The 20273-nt window shown below is 52.2% G+C and overlaps 1 protein-coding gene across 29 annotated transcripts in view; it reads right to left on the minus strand.

The window, feature by feature from the left end:
* The window catches only part of AGAP1 (ArfGAP with GTPase domain, ankyrin repeat and PH domain 1), a 524640-nt gene that overhangs the window by 327923 nt on the left and 176444 nt on the right, over positions 1–20273 (minus strand). For 13 of the 29 annotated variants that reach the window (XM_072719114.1, XM_072719112.1, XM_072719108.1 and 10 more), the window contains exons 2-3: positions 17921–17979; positions 11291–11378 (exon numbers count right to left, since the gene is read on the minus strand). In XM_072719114.1, the coding sequence (XP_072575215.1) occupies positions 11291–11378; positions 17921–17979 (147 nt within the window). Of the gene's footprint in view, positions 1–10568; positions 10581–11278; positions 11379–17920; positions 17980–20273 lie in introns of all 29 variants that reach the window. The other 16 variants (XM_072719113.1, XM_072719111.1, XM_072719105.1 and 13 more) reach the window with 2 other exon arrangements.

Below are 20273 nucleotides of genomic sequence, written 5' to 3' on the forward strand. Positions count from 1 at the left end.
GCAGCAGCAAAGGGGAAGAGACGCTGAGCGGCCCACCCTGGGGCCCACGGGGCCCATACCCTGAGTGGTGCCTATGCCTCCTGGGGCCTTCATTTCCTCGTGTGCAACCTCAGGTCATCAGAGCACCTGACTCATGTCGCCACAGGGAGGGGGCATGAGCTAGTCCACGTCAGCTCCCCACGGGGTCCTTAAATGTCACAAGCGCCTCACAAAAACCAGCAAGTAATTGCTACAGTTACGATGACGACTTTACTATTTCCAAATGCAAACTCACACTTGGAGGCAGAGTCTCAACCTGCAAATGCAGTGACAGGGGAGCACACCAAGGAGGGGGTAACTGGCCAGCGAAAGACAGGGCTCCCATTCCTACAGGAAAAACCAAGACTCCACCTAATCCTTGGTCCCAATTCCACATGTTCTGGAAGATCCAGGAGAACAAGTCAAGACAGCTCAGGAAATTGGAAGTCTTCGACAGTGCTTCTTAAATTGCTCCACGGGGAAGATTCTCTACATCTCTGCTGACAAGTCTGGCCAGGCTTCCATGCGAGTAAGTGATAAAGTAACCAAGGGACAGAATGTATCGGATTTGCACTCGGGTGACACCACTGGGTTCCTACTAGCAGCAGGCAAGAGCCTTGCTGGGAGTGAGCCTTTCCCAAGTGCTTCCTGCCAATTCCACCTTCCCTCCCGGCACTGGGTCCACCCAATCGTGGTCTTCGGAACCACCACTGGTGTTTAGCAAGCCAGGTCACACGCCACGCACGGCACTGGGGCCGAGAACAGAGGCCACGAAGCAGAAGCTCTGCCCTAATGCAGCTTGTGCTCAAGGGCAGCGGGCAGGAAGGAAAGGGACAAGAGTCGGGCCTGGTGTGGGATGGACGGCAGGGAAAGCTGGGCACCACAAGCCCCTACAGGCCCGGCCCCCAGGACCCATGAGCGGATGGGGTGGGTGGTCCTGAATCTGCATTCTACAGAAAACAGTCCTATATAATGATGGACCCTGCTCTGTAAAATCTGACTTACAACCAAATCTGTAAACTGTTTATTGAAACTGTTCCAATGCCCACCGCTGTGGTTGTACTTGAACATTCCAGCACCTACGGCTGCCCCCGAAATAGCTTGCGTGGTGAACGTAGTGAAATACAGTCTTGCACATTTGTTCCTTTGCGGGGAAAACATACTTATGGTTATTTTTAATATTCTGCACATTTATTTTAAGCATCAAAAAAGGTAAACTTACAGAGAGTTTTATAGCTTGGGGCACAGGAGCCAAGCTCCTCGCCCAGAATATTTAAAAACAAGGCTTCCTTGACCAGTGACACTACCCGTGGCCTGACACGTGTGTCACGGGCCTGAGTGCGAGAGCATGAGGGGGAGCCCATCGGCGGCGAGCAACAAACAGAAGCTGGATGGTGGGCTATTCAGCTACTAGCACGCAGGCAGACGGTCTCTCAGTCCCTCAGATTTATTGTTCTCAACTGGTGCAGTCCATGTGAAAATAACGTTCCGTTAAAAAAATAATCTGGTGCATAAACGCTATTTTTAAATATGCAATCCTAGAATCGAATATGGAAAGTAAAAGGCTTTCAGAATTGCTCACTCACGGGGCGCCTGGGTGCCTCAGCCGGGTTACGCGTCCAACTCTTGATTTTTGCCTAGGTCGTGATCTTGGGGTCGTAGATAGAGCCCCACGTCCGGCTCCACGGTGAGTGCAGTCTGCTGGAGAAATCTCCCTCTCCCTCTGGCCCTCCACCCCTCACTCTCTCTCAAAATAAGAAAAAAAACGGCTCACTCACTTTCTCTGAATATCAATCAGATGTCTGCTTCAAGAAATTATAAAAGGCTGCTCACTGTTAGTCAAATCCAACGATACATCGTCATGAGTTGATGTTTCTACACACCGTGGAGCAAACGATGACCAAAGGGCCAGATAATAAATAGCTTAGGCACTGGGAGCCATGTTCCTCTTTTCTGTTGGGTTTTTATGGGCCTATTTATTTTTATAAACGTTTAAAAACGCACGCCTCTTCCAGCTCACGGCAGTCACGGCCCGAGCAGGCGAGCCGGGCTCCGCTCTGACGTCTCCTATGCTGATGTGCAGATTGATATTTTCCACCATCTCTCTGGAGACTCTGTGGAACTGTTAGAGTCCTATGGAAACGCTGTATTTACTTCAGTGGAAGGCGTCCAGGAGGTTCTGTCTCCAGCCTAGAGGGAGCTCTGGTCCGGGAGAGCGCCCGATGCCAGCATTGAGCGGGAGCCCGCTGAGCAGGCCCCAGGGGCCGTCCCACAGGTGTGCGAGTGCGTGTGTACACGTGCGTGCCTGTGTCACCGCCTCTCAAGCTGACCCGGCAAGGCCCAGGAAGCTCCTGCACCTGGAACGAGACGGGGCTCATCTCAGGCCCCTGCCCAAGCTGGACGGCACACCAGGGCCCAGCGCCTGGACAGCACCAACGCACCCTGTCGCCGGAGCTAATGAACGGCCAGCACTCCCGACGGGGCTGCGGAGGGCTTGGAGGTCACGGGGACCCCGCGCTCCCTTCCATCAGCACGTGAATCTGTTCCAACCTCCAGAGGCTGTCGGCGGACTCCTCCCGCTTGTCCCTACCTCCCTCTCCAAAGCCAGGCTCATGCAAAAGCCTGTTAGCAGCCCGGGTGCGGGCTCCCCGACGCCCTTCAGAACGCTCCTATGTCAGCCAGCCACCAGCAGCCCCCACGAGGGCCTCTTTCCCACCTGGGCTGCCAGGGACGGGCCCAGAGTGACTGGCCTGACCCCCTGCCAGGCGGCGCATCCACCGCACCTGGGCTCTGTCTCTCCTACGCCTCCCCCACGCTTGTCGGGGCGCCAGACCTCCCTTCCTCATTCACCCTGAACCCGCTCCCCCACCTCTCAGAGCACAGAGGCAGGAACACGCTGCAAGGTGGCTTGAGTGCCGCCCCCCACCCCGCCTTCCGCTCTCTGCACGCCATCCACACACTCAAGTGGTCCTCAAAGAGCAAGTGCTATTTTTTTCTTTTGCCTGTGATGTTATTTTTTAAAATTGGCAAAACAATTAACAAAATAAAACGGGGCAGGGGGTGGGGTGCTCGGGAAAGGGTAACGAACGCCGGCCACACACGCTGCTCCTCAGGACCCCATGAAGAGAAGACCCAAGCAGCTTCCAGATCCAGGGCAGGTGCCATCTACTCATCGCCCTTCATATTCCTCTTGTACTAGAGCCTGCCTCAGAGTCTCCCAACACACTGCCTCCAGGAAGCCACCCGGGATGGACAAAACACTACGCCAAAGCTGAACCTGGTTTCCACGTCTGGCCTGGGTTGATCATCAATGAAGTCATTTGAACCCTATGAAACCGTCCCCCGTAGCAGATCACCGGGAGATCTGCAAGCGCGCAGGTGCGCACACAGCTGGGCCCGATGGAGCGAGTGGCTGGTCCCTACAGAGGCCCTGCCCTGACTCCAGCAGGAACACGTGACCCGGAGGGGCGCTCAAGGGCACTTTCGTTATACCTCCGATCCTCTCCTGTAGTTCTGGCACTTGGCCCCCGTTGCCCGCTGCTGTTACCTCCCTCGTCACCATGTCCTGGCCCTTGGAGCTTGCCAGGACGCCAAAGGGGAGCTCGCACTTGGGAGCTCTAAGATCAAACAAGCATGGTCTCGCAGGGTGGAACATTTTCTTCAGACAACGTCAACCGCTCCGTCTCTAATCAGCCGTAACTGAAACGTGAGCTCCATCCATTCAAATTAATACCGGGCCTCCTCCGGAATGTAAAGCTCTCCACCTTGACCCATAGCCAGGCAGGGAGCTTCTCCCAACCCCTGCCTTCCCCCACCTCCTCTGTGCACCAGACATGGGCCCCTCACCCCCTTCTCCTCTGCTCACCCCAAGGCTGGCCTCAGCCCAGCATCTCTCCCTTTCTGTACTGGCTTCCACGAAAAGCCTCTCAACCTCAGCGGGCAGCTCACCTTAGCTAAGGATGTTACAAGTGTCTGGTCTCTCCCACTTCCTAGGACCAGTAAGACAACTGAGGGGGAAGGAGGGGAGGGGAGTTAAGACAACAGCGGGGAAGGGGATGCAGAGAAACGGCTTTGTGAGCTGATATTTCAAGATCCAAGCAAACGCTTAACATTCCCAAGTCGGCTGCCCTTGAAAATCAAGAAGGAAAAAAATGCCTGAAACACTTGAGGTCTGAAGCCAAAGCCAAAGTGACGGTAGGAGTCATAGTGGTTTGCCAGGGGGAGCACTGGGGGGAGTTCAAACTGTGCCTCGCCGCTGCCACACTGAACACCCAGACAACGGGTCTGTTAGTGGGGACAGAGCTCTGCATTACGAGCGTCTTGTCGGTCACCATACGGAAAACCATGGGGCTCCAGCAAGGCAACCAGAGCCGTGTGGGATCTTCTGCTGGAGCCACTGAGAGAATCAGCTCTCCTCCCTGTGTCCCAGGGACACTGAAGGTCACATGGTCGGGAGGCCACCAACAGAATGCTGGCCACCCTCTGGGGAGACACAGCTGAACACGAAGCCCACCGGGGGCAGGGAGTAGTGGGGACAGACCATTCCTCGTGTGCTTCTGTGGATCGGCAGGGCCTTTCTAGAGCTGCATCCGTCCCCTTGGCCACTCCCAGGACACGAGTTAATAAATCCCTGCTCTTCTATTTGAGCTCCTTGAAGTTGGTCAACTAGGATCCAGGCTAATACACTGACCAAGCAACCTGTGGCTTCCAGATCAGAGCAGGCCGCTGCCTGGACCGGAGTCGGACTTGCTCTGCTGCCACTTGGACTCCCTGGGACGGGAGCCAGCTGCCAGCAGGAGGACAGCATCGAGGCCAGGCCAGAGATGGGGACAGATGCAGCAATGGACCAGGGTGCTTTCACCCGGATGGGGGCCAGCTCTGGGGCATCCAATGACTACTATTTAATTTGCAACACAGACGGCATGCATTTAAAGAAAAAAAGAAAAAAAAAACCTTGGTATTAAGATTTCTCTGGGAAAAAAAAAAAATAATCTGCAATGGCAAAGGGTGAAACCTTCTGGACCCTCATCTCCCTTCTTCCTAGTAAAGAAAGGGTTTTTGTAACAACGTGCGACGTCCTGAGAGGTCTCAGGAAAGCCACAGCTGTGTCAACAGCGTGCACAGTGCTATTTGGGGGCTCTGTGGCCTAAGTGAGCACCTGCGGGCTGCAGGGGGATCCTGGAGCTCTCCCCCGCAGAAGCCAGCATGCCCTCCTCGGAGCGCTCACAGAGACCAGTTCAGCCAGGTGTGAATCACCGCCTTGAATCAGAGTTTTGGAAACACAAGGCTCTTCTCTCTGGAAGGTGCCCAGCTCTCAGTACGCCCTCGGTTTCTTGTTGAATTAATTATAACACCATGGGAAGATGTGTTCTGAGTTCCAAACAACCAACTCTAAAACACATTTTGTCCTGCCAGCTTGGTCGATGCCAAAAGCATGACGACCTCCTTATTCTTGTTTTACAGCTTGCTTTTCCCCCGCTCAAAACAAAGTAGAATGTGCTTGTCTGTTATTCCTTGTGGCTCTAGTATTCATCTCAGTATCCCTCACCTGTTCCGGACGACACCCCCGACCTGCAACACGGCTTGCATATGGGAGGACAGAATTAAAAGCAGGTGGAAGAGAGCGAGAGGTCAACGATACTTCCCCAGCCAGCGGTGGGCTCGAAAGGACTCGAGAGGGTCAAAGACCTGACTTGTGCCTGGTCTATTAAACCTACCTACCGGCAGGCTGCTCGTCCTCTCCAGGTTTACAGATAATCCTCATTAAAAAATTATCACGTACTCATAATCACTTCGTTACAAGTAACATGGCAAAATTATGTTGGAACATTTAAATGGCTAGATTTCAAAACTACTCAACTTTTATTAGAGTTTACAGATTTTTTTCATTGGGACGTTCAACAGCACAAGAAGACGTGTTTAGAAATAAGCCCTAACATCTGTTGAGCAGTGGTAGCTGACAAAAATTTTTTTAAGTTTATTTGATTTGGAAAGGGTTTCGGGGGCTGACAGCTTAAATGCATTTCATGTGTCCCAGAAAATACGGCTAAGTGTTTACCACATGGTTTGTTTCTAAGCAACCAAGTAAACATTCACTAAAAAAAAAAAAAATCTCAGATACATGTGCTCCTGAGAACATATCTCCTGCCCCGAGACAGACACATCTGCTGGGCAACAGCAGCTGCAGGCAGAGTCCTGAGGATGGGAGGAGGGGAGGGACAGCCAGCTTGCAGGGACCTGACCGCCATCAGGCCGCCCTCGCTGCCAGGACCGGTGAGCACAGACCTCTCCACCCACACATGACACGGGCAGCCAGGACCGGAGCACCCCGGCACCTTTCACCCCGTTTGGTTCCCACAGTTCCTTGAAAAAGTAGCTAAGAGCAGTTAATCTTATAATCACAGGAGGGAGGCTCCATGGACATTCTTAGGCTTGTCTCTACTGACCTTAAAATGTTCCACTGAGGGCAGTCCGGGAGGCTCAGTGGTTTGGCCCCGCCTTCAGCCCAGGGCCTGATCCTGGGGACCTGGGTTCGAGTCCCACGTCGGGCTCCCCGCATGGAGCCTGCTTCTCCCCTCTGCCTGTGTCTCTGCCTCTCTCATGAGTAAATAAATAAAATCTTAAAAAAAAAACTTCCACTCAGCCCAGAGGACAGCCGAATCTTGGCTTTGAGAGCTCGTGGGCCCTGCTCTGTCCACCACCCTGCCGGTGGCTGCTGGCCGTGAGCTCTTCCAGGCTCCAGGTCCTTCTGCACGAGCTGTCCGCGCGGCTCAGCAGGGCCCACAGCATGAGAGAAGATGAGTAACGCGAGGATGTCACAGGCACAAGGTTTCAGAGCCGTGACCTGGTTTCTAAAGCTCAACGTCTCGAGGACACCACTGTCCACAACCTCCCAGGGCTCAGGGCAGGTGTCTGCCAAATTCCCACCGAAGCCAGATGGCCTAGGTTCCTCTCCTTTCTCTTCCTAATTTTCAAGGGGAGAGAGTTAAAAATCGTGAGGCGGTCACGGGGGGTCTGTGGTGGGGAAGGTGGGGTGCACAGTGAATAGTAGGCACACACACGAGGTGGATGCTCCCATTCTATGCCCAAACATCATCCACGATCCTAATTAGCAGCCGCTGACAGGGCTCCGAGAGCAAAGGAGTCATTTTCACCTGCTTCTCTTCACGGAAAGTGAATGACAGCTGTGAAATCCCCATCAGAGGCGTGAAGGTCACAGGCAAGCTCGGCTAACCTGTGAAGTTCCAGCACACCAGCAGGGAGCACCCCCTCCAGGAAGAGCTGGGGTAGGGGGCTCGTCGCTCCCGCTGCCCCCAAGTGGAACGGGGCCACTTAACCGCCACGTGTGTAACACACGTACGGTCGTGGGGGCACGATTCCGTTCCCTAGATGTTCACGTCCTAGCCCGATACCTGCCATGTAACCTCATCTGGAAATGGGGTCTTTGCAGCTGTGACAAAGATGAGGGAGCAGGGTGGGCCCCGAGTCAGTGACTGCCGTCCCCGTGGGGAGAGGGAAACCTGGACAGAGACACGAACGCCGGGGGCACAGACCACAGGGAGGGGGAGCCTACCAGCCAGGGCACGCCCACCCGTGCTCAGAGCCTCCAGGAAGAGCCAATCCTGCCGACACCTTCATCTCACACCTTCATCTTGGCCCTCAGGTCTCCAGTGGGGACCGTAAGGTGCTGGTGATGTCACCATGCAGCACGTGGTAATTTGTTACAGCCCTCGAGCTCACTCACTCAGTCACACACACGACGGAGCGCATACTTCCCTGCACAAACACCTCACTCCTCGCATTACTCTGATGGAATCACTGGCTCCCTGCTGAGTTACCCACTTTTGCACTAATCCACTAATTCAAAAACACACAATATTTAAATTCATCCCCGGGCGCCTGAGTGGCTCAGCGGTTTAGCGCCGCCTTCAGCCCAGGGCCTGATCCTGGGGTCCCGGGATTGAGTCCCACATCGGGCCCCCTGCATGGAGCCTGCTTCTCCCTCTGCCTGTCTCTCTCTCTATTCTCATGAATAAATAAAATCTTTAAAAAAAATTCATCCCTCATTTAAACCACATTCTTTAGAATGACTGAAATCGTGTTAGTCAACTCTCTTTGCTACAAAAGCATCAGCGAGAACGGATCACACGATTAAAGCACAACAGCTGTTATCCTCGGAGACCCGGCTACAAGGGATCTGATGAGAAGTACATTCCGGCAAAGTCTGGGGTCATCCCGCACCAGTTTCCTACGGAGACCACTTCCAAAAACAGGGCCTTCCCCACCTTATACTGCCAGCGACTTAAAGATCCCGCAGCTGTGGCCGGCCAGAGCGAAGCTAAGAGACATTCACATGCTGATTAAGTCAAGGAATGGCCCTATGAAGGCAGGACAAGAGCTCCAGGGAGCCCAGGCTGTGCCGATCTCATGGCCACCACCACAGCGCAAAGCTCTGTGCCGGACGTCACTGGCACGTGCAGCCGGGGCAGCGCTCACTCCAGCAGTTGTACGAGGGAAGGAGGCCAAGTGAGAAGTGGAGAGGCGTCACCGCGTGCTGGACGTTCACTCCCCCAGTGTGGCCCCACTAACCTGACCCCATGTCTCTGCGAGTCGTCGCAGGTGGGGCTGAGCTGTGCTCCATCAGCCACCTGTGCAGGTGGGATGGGACCGCATCGTTCCCACGCTCTGCGCAAACCTGGGCCATGATTCGGTACGTTCCAACTCCAGAACGTTCTGAAGATAAAGCTTCTCAATGAAGCAAGCACATGTAGTCGGTTGACACTGATACATGTGACAAGAACTGAGATCGCTCTCCAGCTACAGGCTCCCTAGAAGAATTCCAGTCCCAGGAAGAACTCCAGTGTGGCCAGTGAGAAACTGAGGCTTTCTTCATTCACGTCCTTTCAGAAACCACCTGATTCTTCTGCTGCTAGGAGACTCATGCAGGCAAGTGGACAGGAAGGGGAGTCAGTTCCCTGGCCCCCCTTCGAGACGCAAGGACGTGGTCACCTGCCTGGTTCCAGGAAGGCACGGGGATGGCCCCAGGAAACAAGATTCAGGGGGGCTCAGGGGTTTCCAGGCACACGGCGGCACCTGCCCACAGTTCCTTCTGCATCCAGAGCCCTGATGCACAACCACTCGGGCCCACCCTGGGTGCCCCATCCCTGACCTGGAGTCACACATGAGAGGACGAGTGGGCGGGCTGAGCCCCTGGAAGATCATGGACAGTCTTTCCCCTGATCCAGGACGCCGGGGACCCTGGGCCACAGGCCCCACTGTGGGGGATGAGACTTTGCAGATGAGGAAAGGGATGGTTTTTTGGCGTACTCATGCATGCTTCTGCTCTTTAAAATAGTGTATTTTTAAAACTGTATGCAATGCCATGACATTTCAGTAAAATGTGTTAAACAATCAAAGAAGTGGGTTCATTAGAGACCACAGTTTAAGTCACCCCACTGAGTATAATTTTTACCTTAAGTATGAACATTACAGAAAAATGTCTTCATGCTCATCGAAATACAAGGGCCCCTTGCAAAGAAACCACAGCCCCAAACGGGATGGAACAGACCAAAAATAGTACATGGGAAGAGAGCAAAAGCCACAATAACGACAAGACAGCACTACACGGGGAAGCGACCGGCGTCCACCACTCAGGGACTCCTGCAATGACCACACTGGACACTGAACCAGACACGAGGGAAGCCAGAGCACTGGCAGGAAACCAGGCGCCCAGACCATGCCAGCGGCGACCCCCGAATGAGATCAGGGCATCTAAGGTGAGTGCGGGCAGATTTACTCGGAAAGGTGATCATGTGAGGTTAGGCTAGCCCGTCCCTCAGCATCTGGGGTCATCATCCTATGTAACACGTGACCGCGACAAAGCAGAAAGCCCAAGGAAAAAGCTCCGACTCGCTGGGTGGAATCAAAACGACTATGGCTAACATCCATGCTCAGACACCAAAGCAACAAACGCAACGCCAGCACAGCCCAGGCACAAATCCCAGGGAGGAAGTCAGAAGGACCTGGAACCTTCTCTCCCCCGTCCCTCTCCAGATCGTGCCACTTCCTAGCCACCTGCATACATCCTCCACTGGATGGCCGCACTGCTTCTCTTGGATTCCCAGCTAGAAGCCTCCGCGTCTGACCTCTCTACCCTCATCTCCGCGTGGACAACGAAAAAGCGGGCCTTTCCCTGATGTGACCACCGCGAGGCTTGGATGGCAGGGTTGCAAAAAAATTCTGCAAAAGGACGGCAGAGCCCCAGAACGCCAGCCTTCCGTACTCTTCTGAATGGTTACACGGTCTCCAGGACGAGAGTTAAGTACTAGAACAGGTGTTACAGGGAACATGAGAAGCTACTCAGGACTACTGCTAAGAAGACATCTAAGGGACAAAACAGGGTGAAATGTTTAACTTAAATAAAAGGATAAAATGAAACAAATCAGATGGCACACAAAACGAGGAGGGAAAGAAACACTACAGTGCGAAGTTGTGCCTGTCCTCTCTCTTCAAACAAGACAAGCGCTGCCATGAAGAAAATGTATAATTACCTGCATCCATATCTGCAAAGAATGGAACAGCCAGTAAGAAAAAGAAGGAACCAGAAATTCAGTGTCTCAGAGTTGGATTTTTAAAAGGTTATACGGAGAGAAAATATTAATTCAGAAAGCCGCCTGTGAACTCTATGTTGATTAAAGACACAGGGACTGCATGGCTTCCTGTCGTTTACCATAATTTTATTTAAAGCAAAAAATAAAACATGAGTATGTTAACTGAAGAAGCAAAAGCCTAATGGCAAAAGAAATCTCTTACTCTCATGCAAAATGATTCTTAAATGTTTATAATACAATATATGGGGGAAACATACTCAAACATATGGTGGTGGTCTCCTAAGAGGCTCCGATCTATGACCGGGTAGCAGCAGGTACAAGTTACGGGTAAACTCGATATCCAGATCAGAGAAATGTCCGAGCAATATTTAAAGGGGATGACACTGGATTGACATTTGAAACGCCAGGGCTATTAGATAAGAAATAAACTCAACAGCATTTCAAGGCTCTGCTCTACTGTTCCAAATGCCAAAGTAAACATAATCAGTTAGCTACAAATACTACGGGAGAAACAACATACCTAAGGATTTTTTACTGCTTTTTGATATTTTACTCTTTTTCTTGAAATGTGCTGCATAATAGTCGTGATTTAGAATACGCTACAGAAAAAATTTAATAAACTCAATACTCTCGAGCTCGAGACAGCCTGCCAGACAGCATACCTTCGGGAGACTCCTCCTGGACGTACGTGCCGGTCAGATACCGGTGTACCAGAGCCGACTTGCCACTGGCCAAGTTACCCACGATTCCCTGAAACAAAGAACCGGATCACCGTTCATTATCATTACATCACACGAGTCGTCGATCTGCAAACGGAGAGAGGTTAACATGTGCCGTTAAGTGCAAGCACGATCATCACCCAGCATCGGGGGGGGGGGGGGGAAGGCCCCGAGCCCGGCTCATTAAACCCTCCTCCTGAAGTCAAAGGGGGTCCCCCAAGCGCTCAATTTCCACCTCCCGCTCTCATGGGCCCCGCGGGCTCTAAGAGCGCCCACACGGTTTGGGCACGCACCAGCGGCGGCCTTCCTCCACGCCCTCGCCTGCGCCCGCACTGGGGACCTCACTCCCTCTCCCCTCCCTGCGAGCTGCCCAGCAAGAACCCCCCTCTCCGTATTCTGATCTTTTCCTTTCCCGCCAGAACTTTCCTCTCGCATTAGAGCATGTCGAAATGAATTCTTTAAGAAATACAAAACAGGAGCCCTGTCTCTGGACGCGGGTCTCCTCCCACGAGAGCCCACCTCCCCTTTCCCACCGGGGCCAGGCTCAGGGCCATGCTTGCTCCCTCCGGGTCCCGGTCCCCACACTTAATCTCAAGTGCTGATCCTAGAGCTACAGGGATGCTGCCCCAGAGGTCAGCAGGGACTTCATTTCTAGAAGCACTAGCCTTTGTCTCGCTCCTGACCCAGCCCATCACCAGAAGCTGTAGACGAGATGAGCTTTCCTCAGACTCCCTGCCCTGGGCTTCCTCCTAGAATTTCCTCTCTGCCCTCGTGGGCTCCTTCCAGATCTCCTGGTTTCTTCTAGATCCTCCACTTTCATGCCCCCGCTGTGCCTGTTCTACCCCCCAGGAAGCTACTGATCCCCAATCTCATCCTCCAATACCCCAACCGGCCTCTCAACCCAGAAACATGGAAGCCACCCCAGATGGCCACCCCTCCCAGCCACGGAGCCCCTGCGCTCATGGGCACCTTCCCCGTCACGCTGGGGCAGGCCTGCTGTCTACTGGGTCACGGGGTGAGGGGACAGACGTTAGCTGCTCTCTGCCTACCAGCTCCCCTCTTCACCCTCCAACACTAGGGAGATCCTAGAAACTGCCTCATCCTGGCCTGTCTCCAGACACTTGCACCCTTCTCCTCATCAACCACCTCCTGAAACACTATTCCTGCTCACGGGTCAGCAAGCCGTTCAGGTGGCACCTCCTCTGAGAAGCCGTCCTAATGCCAGCCTCAACTGGATGCCTCTCCTTGGGGTCCTCTTCGTGCCCTCCTCACCCCGCTGTCTCGTGACCTTTATTTTACCAGCATCGCTGCACGGGTCTGACTGGCGATGCTGACGATTCCTAAAGGGCAGGGTCTGGGTCACCTTGTCTGTGGGTGCCAGCGTCACCCCCAGCCTGGGCGGACTCCCACCAGCACCGGCTGCATAAAGGAGCCAACAAGTGAATGGTCCAGCACGCGTACAAACAGAGAGAGGCTCCGCTGCTGCGGCACAACGCCAGGCGACGTGGGCAGATCCTAAATAAAGATGTTTCCCCTCTCGAGGTGACTCATGTCTTCTTTTTACCTGGGGCCTCTATAATCTGAGAATTTCTACCTATTAATTATTCTTTTGCTCAAGGGCACCTGCTGTTTGTCAGCTTCACGCTGAGAAAATCCAAACCAGTATGCCACAGAATTAAATTTTTAATTAAGATTAGAGTTTTCTCTTTCCTGAGGAGGAAAAGGCTCCGAATCGAACACTGCTCGGTCTGTGCTTTGTGTCTGTGGCAGTACCTTTCCTCACACGCCAATGCTCTGCAGAGAAGGAGCTCAGCCTCCAGGAGGAGATAATCAATCAGGCCTGGGGAGGGCGGGGGAAGGCCCACGCTACGTCTGAACGGGCATCTCACAGACCTCCTTATATTCGCACCCCAAATTAGTCTTATGCTACTTGGGAACACACGCAGAACCTAAGAGCTGGGGGCACGAAGGAATAAAACAGGGGGAAATGCTCTCGAGGCTGTGAAGCTCCACTGGGATCCACGACTGCTACTGGGTGTCAGGGAGAGAATGGAGCCAGCCCGGCCGTCGTCTACAGGCTCCGTGGGGAGACTCGTGGGAGCCGGGGGAGGCGTCTGGAAGAGTGCTCACAGCCTCACCTATGTCATATGTCAGGTGGCCAGGGGCTGTCACCATACCGAGCCACAGGCCCTGCGCCCTCTGGTAAGGCCACGAACGGTCAGGTCCCCACGCCCCACGGGGGCAAAGAGTGCCCTCGGCCTTCACACTGATGTCATCCGGCACCTTACCACTTACCTGCTGCACATGCAGTGTGCTGAAAAGAAGTCAGGCTGTCAGTGAAAATCCCCGCTGGGAACTCCATGAAAACCCACAACAGACAGGCTGTGACCAGTTGCTGACGCTCCCCTACAGGCAGGCTGTCGAGGCTGGATCTACTCTCTGCCCGGTGACAAGCACCGAGCACCACCCAGGTACAGCCAGCGGCATCTGGGCCCGAAAGCAACTGGTCACTGATTATCTGACCACAACACGACTTCAGAAAACATAAGGCATGGTACCACCACCCCTGAAAAGAAAGCAAACGCTGACATTTGTCCTCTGACAGATTCCAGAAGATTTATTGCAAGATATTACATAAAGAGTCCATTTGAGGCTCGCGATTATGTCATTTACTTGCTGTGTTTGTCGAAGAGAGTCAGGGATTCCGAAGGCGCTGACCTAAGGGGCCACCTGTCTTGGGGGGTGTCGTGTCAAACAATGGACACACACAGGCTGCCTCTGAACAAAGGGGCGCTTTCTGCAGAGGGACAGAGGGGGGACCCGCTGGGACAGCCAGTGAGGAGCCGCCGGCCCTTCCCGGGGAGGGCGCTGTGACCAGAGCCGAGCAGAGCCGGCGTCGGCCGGGATCTGTCCATCCACGCGCAGCTCAGGGGCAGGACACACACAACTTCCTGCGCGCGGATGCAGAACCACATTTCCTCATCCACGGGACGCGGCCAACCCTTCAGCACATTTGTGCAAACCTCAAGACGGTCACGTTTTGGGAAAATGAATCCACGGTGGCTGTGATCACCTCCTACACCTCTGAGCGTTCACTCCAGGAAAGTACACGCTTTTGAAATGCCAGCAGAAAACCAGTTTTTAGGAGTGCGCAGCCTCTACTACAGGCTGGTATGAACACGTGGGCTCTAGCAGGACCCTCGACAAACTATCAAACTCGGGTCTAAACCAGAGGGTTCGATACTCAGCGATCACAGACTGTAACACGGTCAGAAGGGAGCCCCTCGCCTCGGGTGGCTCGTTCAATTTCACTTAATTAAATTTAAATGAGAATTTTAAAATCAGCTCCTCAGTCACACTGGCCACGCTTCAAGAGCCCAGCGGCCAAGTGGCGCCAGCAGCTAGCGCCCGGGGCAGCAAGACAGGAGGGTCCCATCGGTGCATGAAGCTCAGCGGGCAGTGTTGATGCAGAAGCACTAAAGCACAGGTTCAAAATCCCGCTCCACCACTTGCTAACACTGACGCTCTTGGGAGTTGTCAGGACGCTGAGGGCGCTTCCTCCTCTTGAAATAGGGGGGTAACAACAGGACGTGGTTCACGGGCAGTGGGCAGGCGAACAGGAGGTGCTTGTGTGACACACTGACAACACGCCCCGGGCAGAGCAAGCACTTGACAGCGCAGCCCGTGTCCTCATCACGACACCATTCCCATTGTTTGCTCCGACTGCAGAACGGAAAGGCACTCTGGCTGTTTTATGAACGTGAGGCTCTATCTGCAACTGGCAAATCTTCCAGAAAAGCTCCCCATAACATTATTGCCAACTCTGTAGCATTCATTCATTCAAGGCGCTTCCTGAAGGTGTCCGCCCGATGGCATCAATCCTGTGCCAGGTACGGCGGATATAAAACACGAGAGAGAAAGAGGTGGCTGTCTCAAGGCCAGTCTTGCAGAACCCTGGCTTCAGGAAGGGCCGTGGGATCAACAGACTCTGTGTCTCCCACGAGGAAAGGGAGCTGCCAGCAAGGCTGCAGGGAAAGGTCAAGCTCTGGCGGGAAGGGCGAGGAAAAATGAGGAGGAGGTGGGCCCCGATGAGGACGCCCAGCAAAGGCAGAGGGACGGCCATGTCAGCTGGGACCAGAGGCCTGCAGACCACCTGCAGACCTCAGCGTGTCTTCCCACGTCATCCTTTCTTTCTTATGTTTAAAAACATGTTTTTCCTGGTGACAAAAGTCATATACACTCTCTTCAAAGTCTGGATGTTCCTTATGGCTCCATCTCCTCATCTCAGAAGCAAGAAAGCTGAAGGGTCCTGCCCCTGCCCCAGGTCATCCACAAAGCACCACTGAGGTTGGGGCTAGTGAGTGTCCAAGGGCCTCTCAGGTAGGGTCCCTGGCAGACAGGCTGGAGCTGCCAACAGCAACATGGATCTCGGGAGAAAAACCGTATACACACCAGTATATGTGAGGGGCCAGGGAGAACCAGGCAGGCCTGTGTCCAAGCCACATGTCACTGGTGGCACAGAACAAGGAGGGCCTGTCTGCAGGCATTGTATGGTCAGGACCCACCACTGGAGTTCACACAAGTACACACACATGTGCATATAAACATATATACGTATACACGTGCGTGCACACACACACCACATACAAATATACATTTGCACACACCATACACAAGTATACACACATGCACACATACGCAGATACACACGTACCACATACACAAATATGTACATATCTACACAGATATACACACACATGCCACACACAAGTGTACATACACATATACACATATAAACGTTTATACAGACTCATGCACCAAATCCAAGCACACGACACATATACACATAAATGTATATAAGTATACACACATGCATGCACACACACATCACACGCGAGTATACATGCAAGTATATGTGAATGTATATATACACACACACAAACACATACGTATATATGTGCACACACAGCACACACATAAATGCACATGCACATAAATGTACATTATGTATACACATGCATACATACCACGCATGCATGCAAATATATATATGTATACGCATATAAATGTATATACCATATACACACACCAATGTACATATACACCAACACATGCATACATATAAATACATGCACAAATATAAATACACATATACACATAAATGTATATACATATACACAATCACATACACACCTAAATGTATATGTATACACATATATGCACATAAATGTACATGCGTATACATGCAGGTGTGACACAGTTTACATACGCATGCCCCACAAGTATACACACATATGTGCATATATATGTATATACCCACACATGAATATATACATGCACAAATACACATATGCATATGTGCATATATTTATACACATACACACATGCATATATAAACACACAAATATATACACACATACACATAAATGTGTATATATACACCATACACATATATACACCACACAGATACATATATACAAGCGTATGCATGCACAGCACACAAATATGCACATGTATATGCATCTATACACATATATGTGTGTACCACCAATACACATCCATTTATGCATATGAATGCATATAGAGGTGCACGTACATTCACGTACATATATATGCACACATGCCACACATGAATTCACATGTACACGTGTCAAATATACACATTTACGCATAAGTATATATACATACAGAATATGCAGCACAACTATATATATGCATATAAATACATATGCACACATATGCATATATATGCCCCCTGCAAATGCCCAAATATGCATATATGCACATATAAACAAATCGTGCATATAAACATGTACACATACACGTGCCCGTAAATACACACACACACACACATTTCTCTCAAATGCCACTTACATCATGACAAAGAATAGGATTATTTAAAACTCATACTAGTCCCTTCCTTCTACCCTAAGGTGGGGAACATGTAGTGGAGGTGTGGTTGCAAGAGAAGTCCTTTTTATGTAGAGCAATTTAAAGCTTTAAATAATCTCGATGAAAGAATATTTGAAGTTTTTAATTAAAAATAAAATCTTTAAAAAAATAAATAAATAAAATATTTTATGTTATTACTTTGTAACACAGTAAATGACCAGTCACATTTTTTAAATGATGAATTCCAAAGTTTGACCACTCATCACAGAAACCTTCCATGACATCCTGGCAAAGGATAAAGCGGGCCACATCTGTGCACGTGTGCAGGACTCTGTCTCTCTCTCACATACACGTACACACACACACACACATATACATCTGCAGCCCCAACAGAGAGAATGGCGGATGGACCCTGCCTTGCATGCACAGGGCCCCTCTGGCAGGCTGGCTGCCGCCAGCTGTCCCAGGCCCATTCAGGGCTCCCAGTCCCAACCTGTCAGCGACACTTGGCCTTTCCCAGGGATACACCCAGGAGTATGCTCCACGTGTGGGCCCCAGGGACAGCCAGGCCCTCGGGGTACGCAGGCCTGGGCGTGCTCACCGGCCTCATGCCACCTTATACAGAGTCCCGCTTCCTGCAGCCGAGGAACCACAACCATGGAGACCAGAAAAACCACTCACCACTTTGAGCTCCGGGACAGATCGACTTAACGTCCATTCCTGGCTATTCACAAAGGCATCTGTAAAATAAGAGGGAAAGCGAGGTTAGATTCCACAACTCACTTCAGTGCAGAGTCAAAATGCCCCCATGTGCCAGCCCCTTCCCAAACCAGAAAAACACTGAGGATGGTGGATGCCCACCTCCTCACACTACTCCCACCCCGTCCCTATCCCAAGTCTGTGTCTGTCTCCTAACCCATGACATACAGCTCGTCCAACAACCCCAAGGGGCCTCCAGAACTCAGCTTTTCCCCCTTTAAATGTCCCTGCCTGAGCCCCACAGGCCCACGCTGTCCAGGGGGCAGTTACGACCCTTGTGATGCTGCTTCACTCGCAAGCGGGAAGATCAAGGAGGCCCTGGCTTTCCAGCAACTGACCCTCTAGCTGCCAGTCAACTTCCGGTCTTTCGGTTTTTCACTAAGATGGTCTCGTCTGAAACCCCACCAACGCCCCCTTGGGAGAATGACTGAATTTTAAAAATCCAAATGTTCAAAATACAACAGCCATTTGTGGTTTAGAAGACTTTGTGGGGTGGGTTCCAATACACACAAACATATGATACGTAAAGATCCAGTCAAGACTCTAAGACATCAAAAAGACAGGGGGTTCCCAGCCACCGTGAGGCCTCCTGCAGAGCCCAGCCCCATCCTGGCCAGCAGACTCAGGGTGGCCTCCCCTGGCCGGCCCCCTCTGCCCCTCACCTCACGGGTCGGGTCAGGTGGGCTCACCCAATACAGATGACTCAATGACCTGCCTCCCCGTGCCTCTCGCTCACCCCTTATCAGTGAGACCCCAAAACACCGCCCATACTGCACACGTACGATGGAGCTGGGCTCCCAAAGAGGTGGCAGTTGTTCCCACCACAACCAGTCGAGGGCAAACACCATCATTCCTAATGGGGTTCCCTATTTATTTTCCACAAATTCACCACTCTATGTATGTCCAAGAAGAAGTAAAGTGATTCACAAAATACCTAAAAGTCAAGGCATGCCATTGTTTTCAAATAAATACATGATATTTGAATATCACGGCTGCAGGAATGGAAGCAAAGGGCATAGTCCTGCAGTTCCGCTGGGGGTTCCTACGCAGGACAAGAAACGTGTCTGAAGGGAAGCCAGGCGAACACGATCCACGGAGACACAAAAAGGAAGTAGGCAGCCCCCCAACAAATCAGACCCCGCCAGCCCTGCAAAGACACACCAGACACGGGACGGCCCATCACAGAGGACTCTGTGGATTGGGAGAAGACAGGTGGCCTTCAGCGGCTGGGGCAGGCACGTCCAGTCACCTCCAAACTGATAAAGGGACTGGTGTCCCACATCAGAGACGCGGGACTCTGGGGGACCCGGGTGGCTGGCCAGCAGGCAGAGTGGGTGGGCAGAGGTGCATCATCGGAACTCAGGAGGCGGGATCCCTGGGTGGCGCAGCGGTTTGGCGCCTGCCTTTGGCCCAGGGCGCGATCCTGGAGACCCGGGATCGAATCCCACATCGGGCTCCCGGTGCATGGAGCCTGCTTCTTCCTCAGCCTGTGTCTCTGCCTCTCTCTCTCTCTCTCTGTGACTATCATAAATAAAAAAAAAAAAGAACTCAGGAGGCAAGACATCTGTGAAAGCAAAGGCGAGAGCAGCTTCTGCTCCCCCTGAAACGAGCACACACAGGGCTGTAGAGACGCTGGAACACACAGGTGGCGGCTCTTTGCTTGCAAATACATCCCCACTCCAATGCCATGTTTGTGTTCGTGGCAAGAGATTAATAAATGCTTCACTGACGACAAAAAGAAAAACAAAAAACTCATCTTCCATTAAAAAGGAAAACTATTTTAAAAACTTTCATCACTGGTCAGAACCTAATGTTGCCTCAGACAAGGCGCAATGAAAAATAACCACAGATCTGGAAAGATGGACATCCCAGGATGCGCCTTGATCCTTCCATCGGGGAACTCTGAGGGCCCGAGGCCGCGGCCCCGACCCAGGCGAGCGGACCCACCTCAGGGCAAGCAGCCCCAGGCCAGGCCAGCTGCCCTATTTCCTACTAAGTTCCCAAGGGCAGTGCCACTCGCAGAATGAAGGTGCTTTGGGGGCCAACACCTGAGAGTATGTGCCTGTGTGTGCACAAGCGTGCACATATGGATGTGTGTTCACAAGTCAGCTGATATCAAGTCACAGAAGATGTGTCTCATTTTCAGAAGAGAGCATTCTGTACCCCACTCAACTCCCTTGCTTGGATAAAATAGTATTAAGAAAGCACATTCTTGGGAGCTGAGGCATCCACCTTCAGCTCAGGTCATGATCTCTGGGGTCCTGGGATCGAGCCC

Source organism: Vulpes vulpes, chromosome 9, assembly GCF_048418805.1.
Source record: "Vulpes vulpes isolate BD-2025 chromosome 9, VulVul3, whole genome shotgun sequence".
NCBI classification, from domain to species: Eukaryota; Metazoa; Chordata; class Mammalia; order Carnivora; family Canidae; genus Vulpes; species Vulpes vulpes.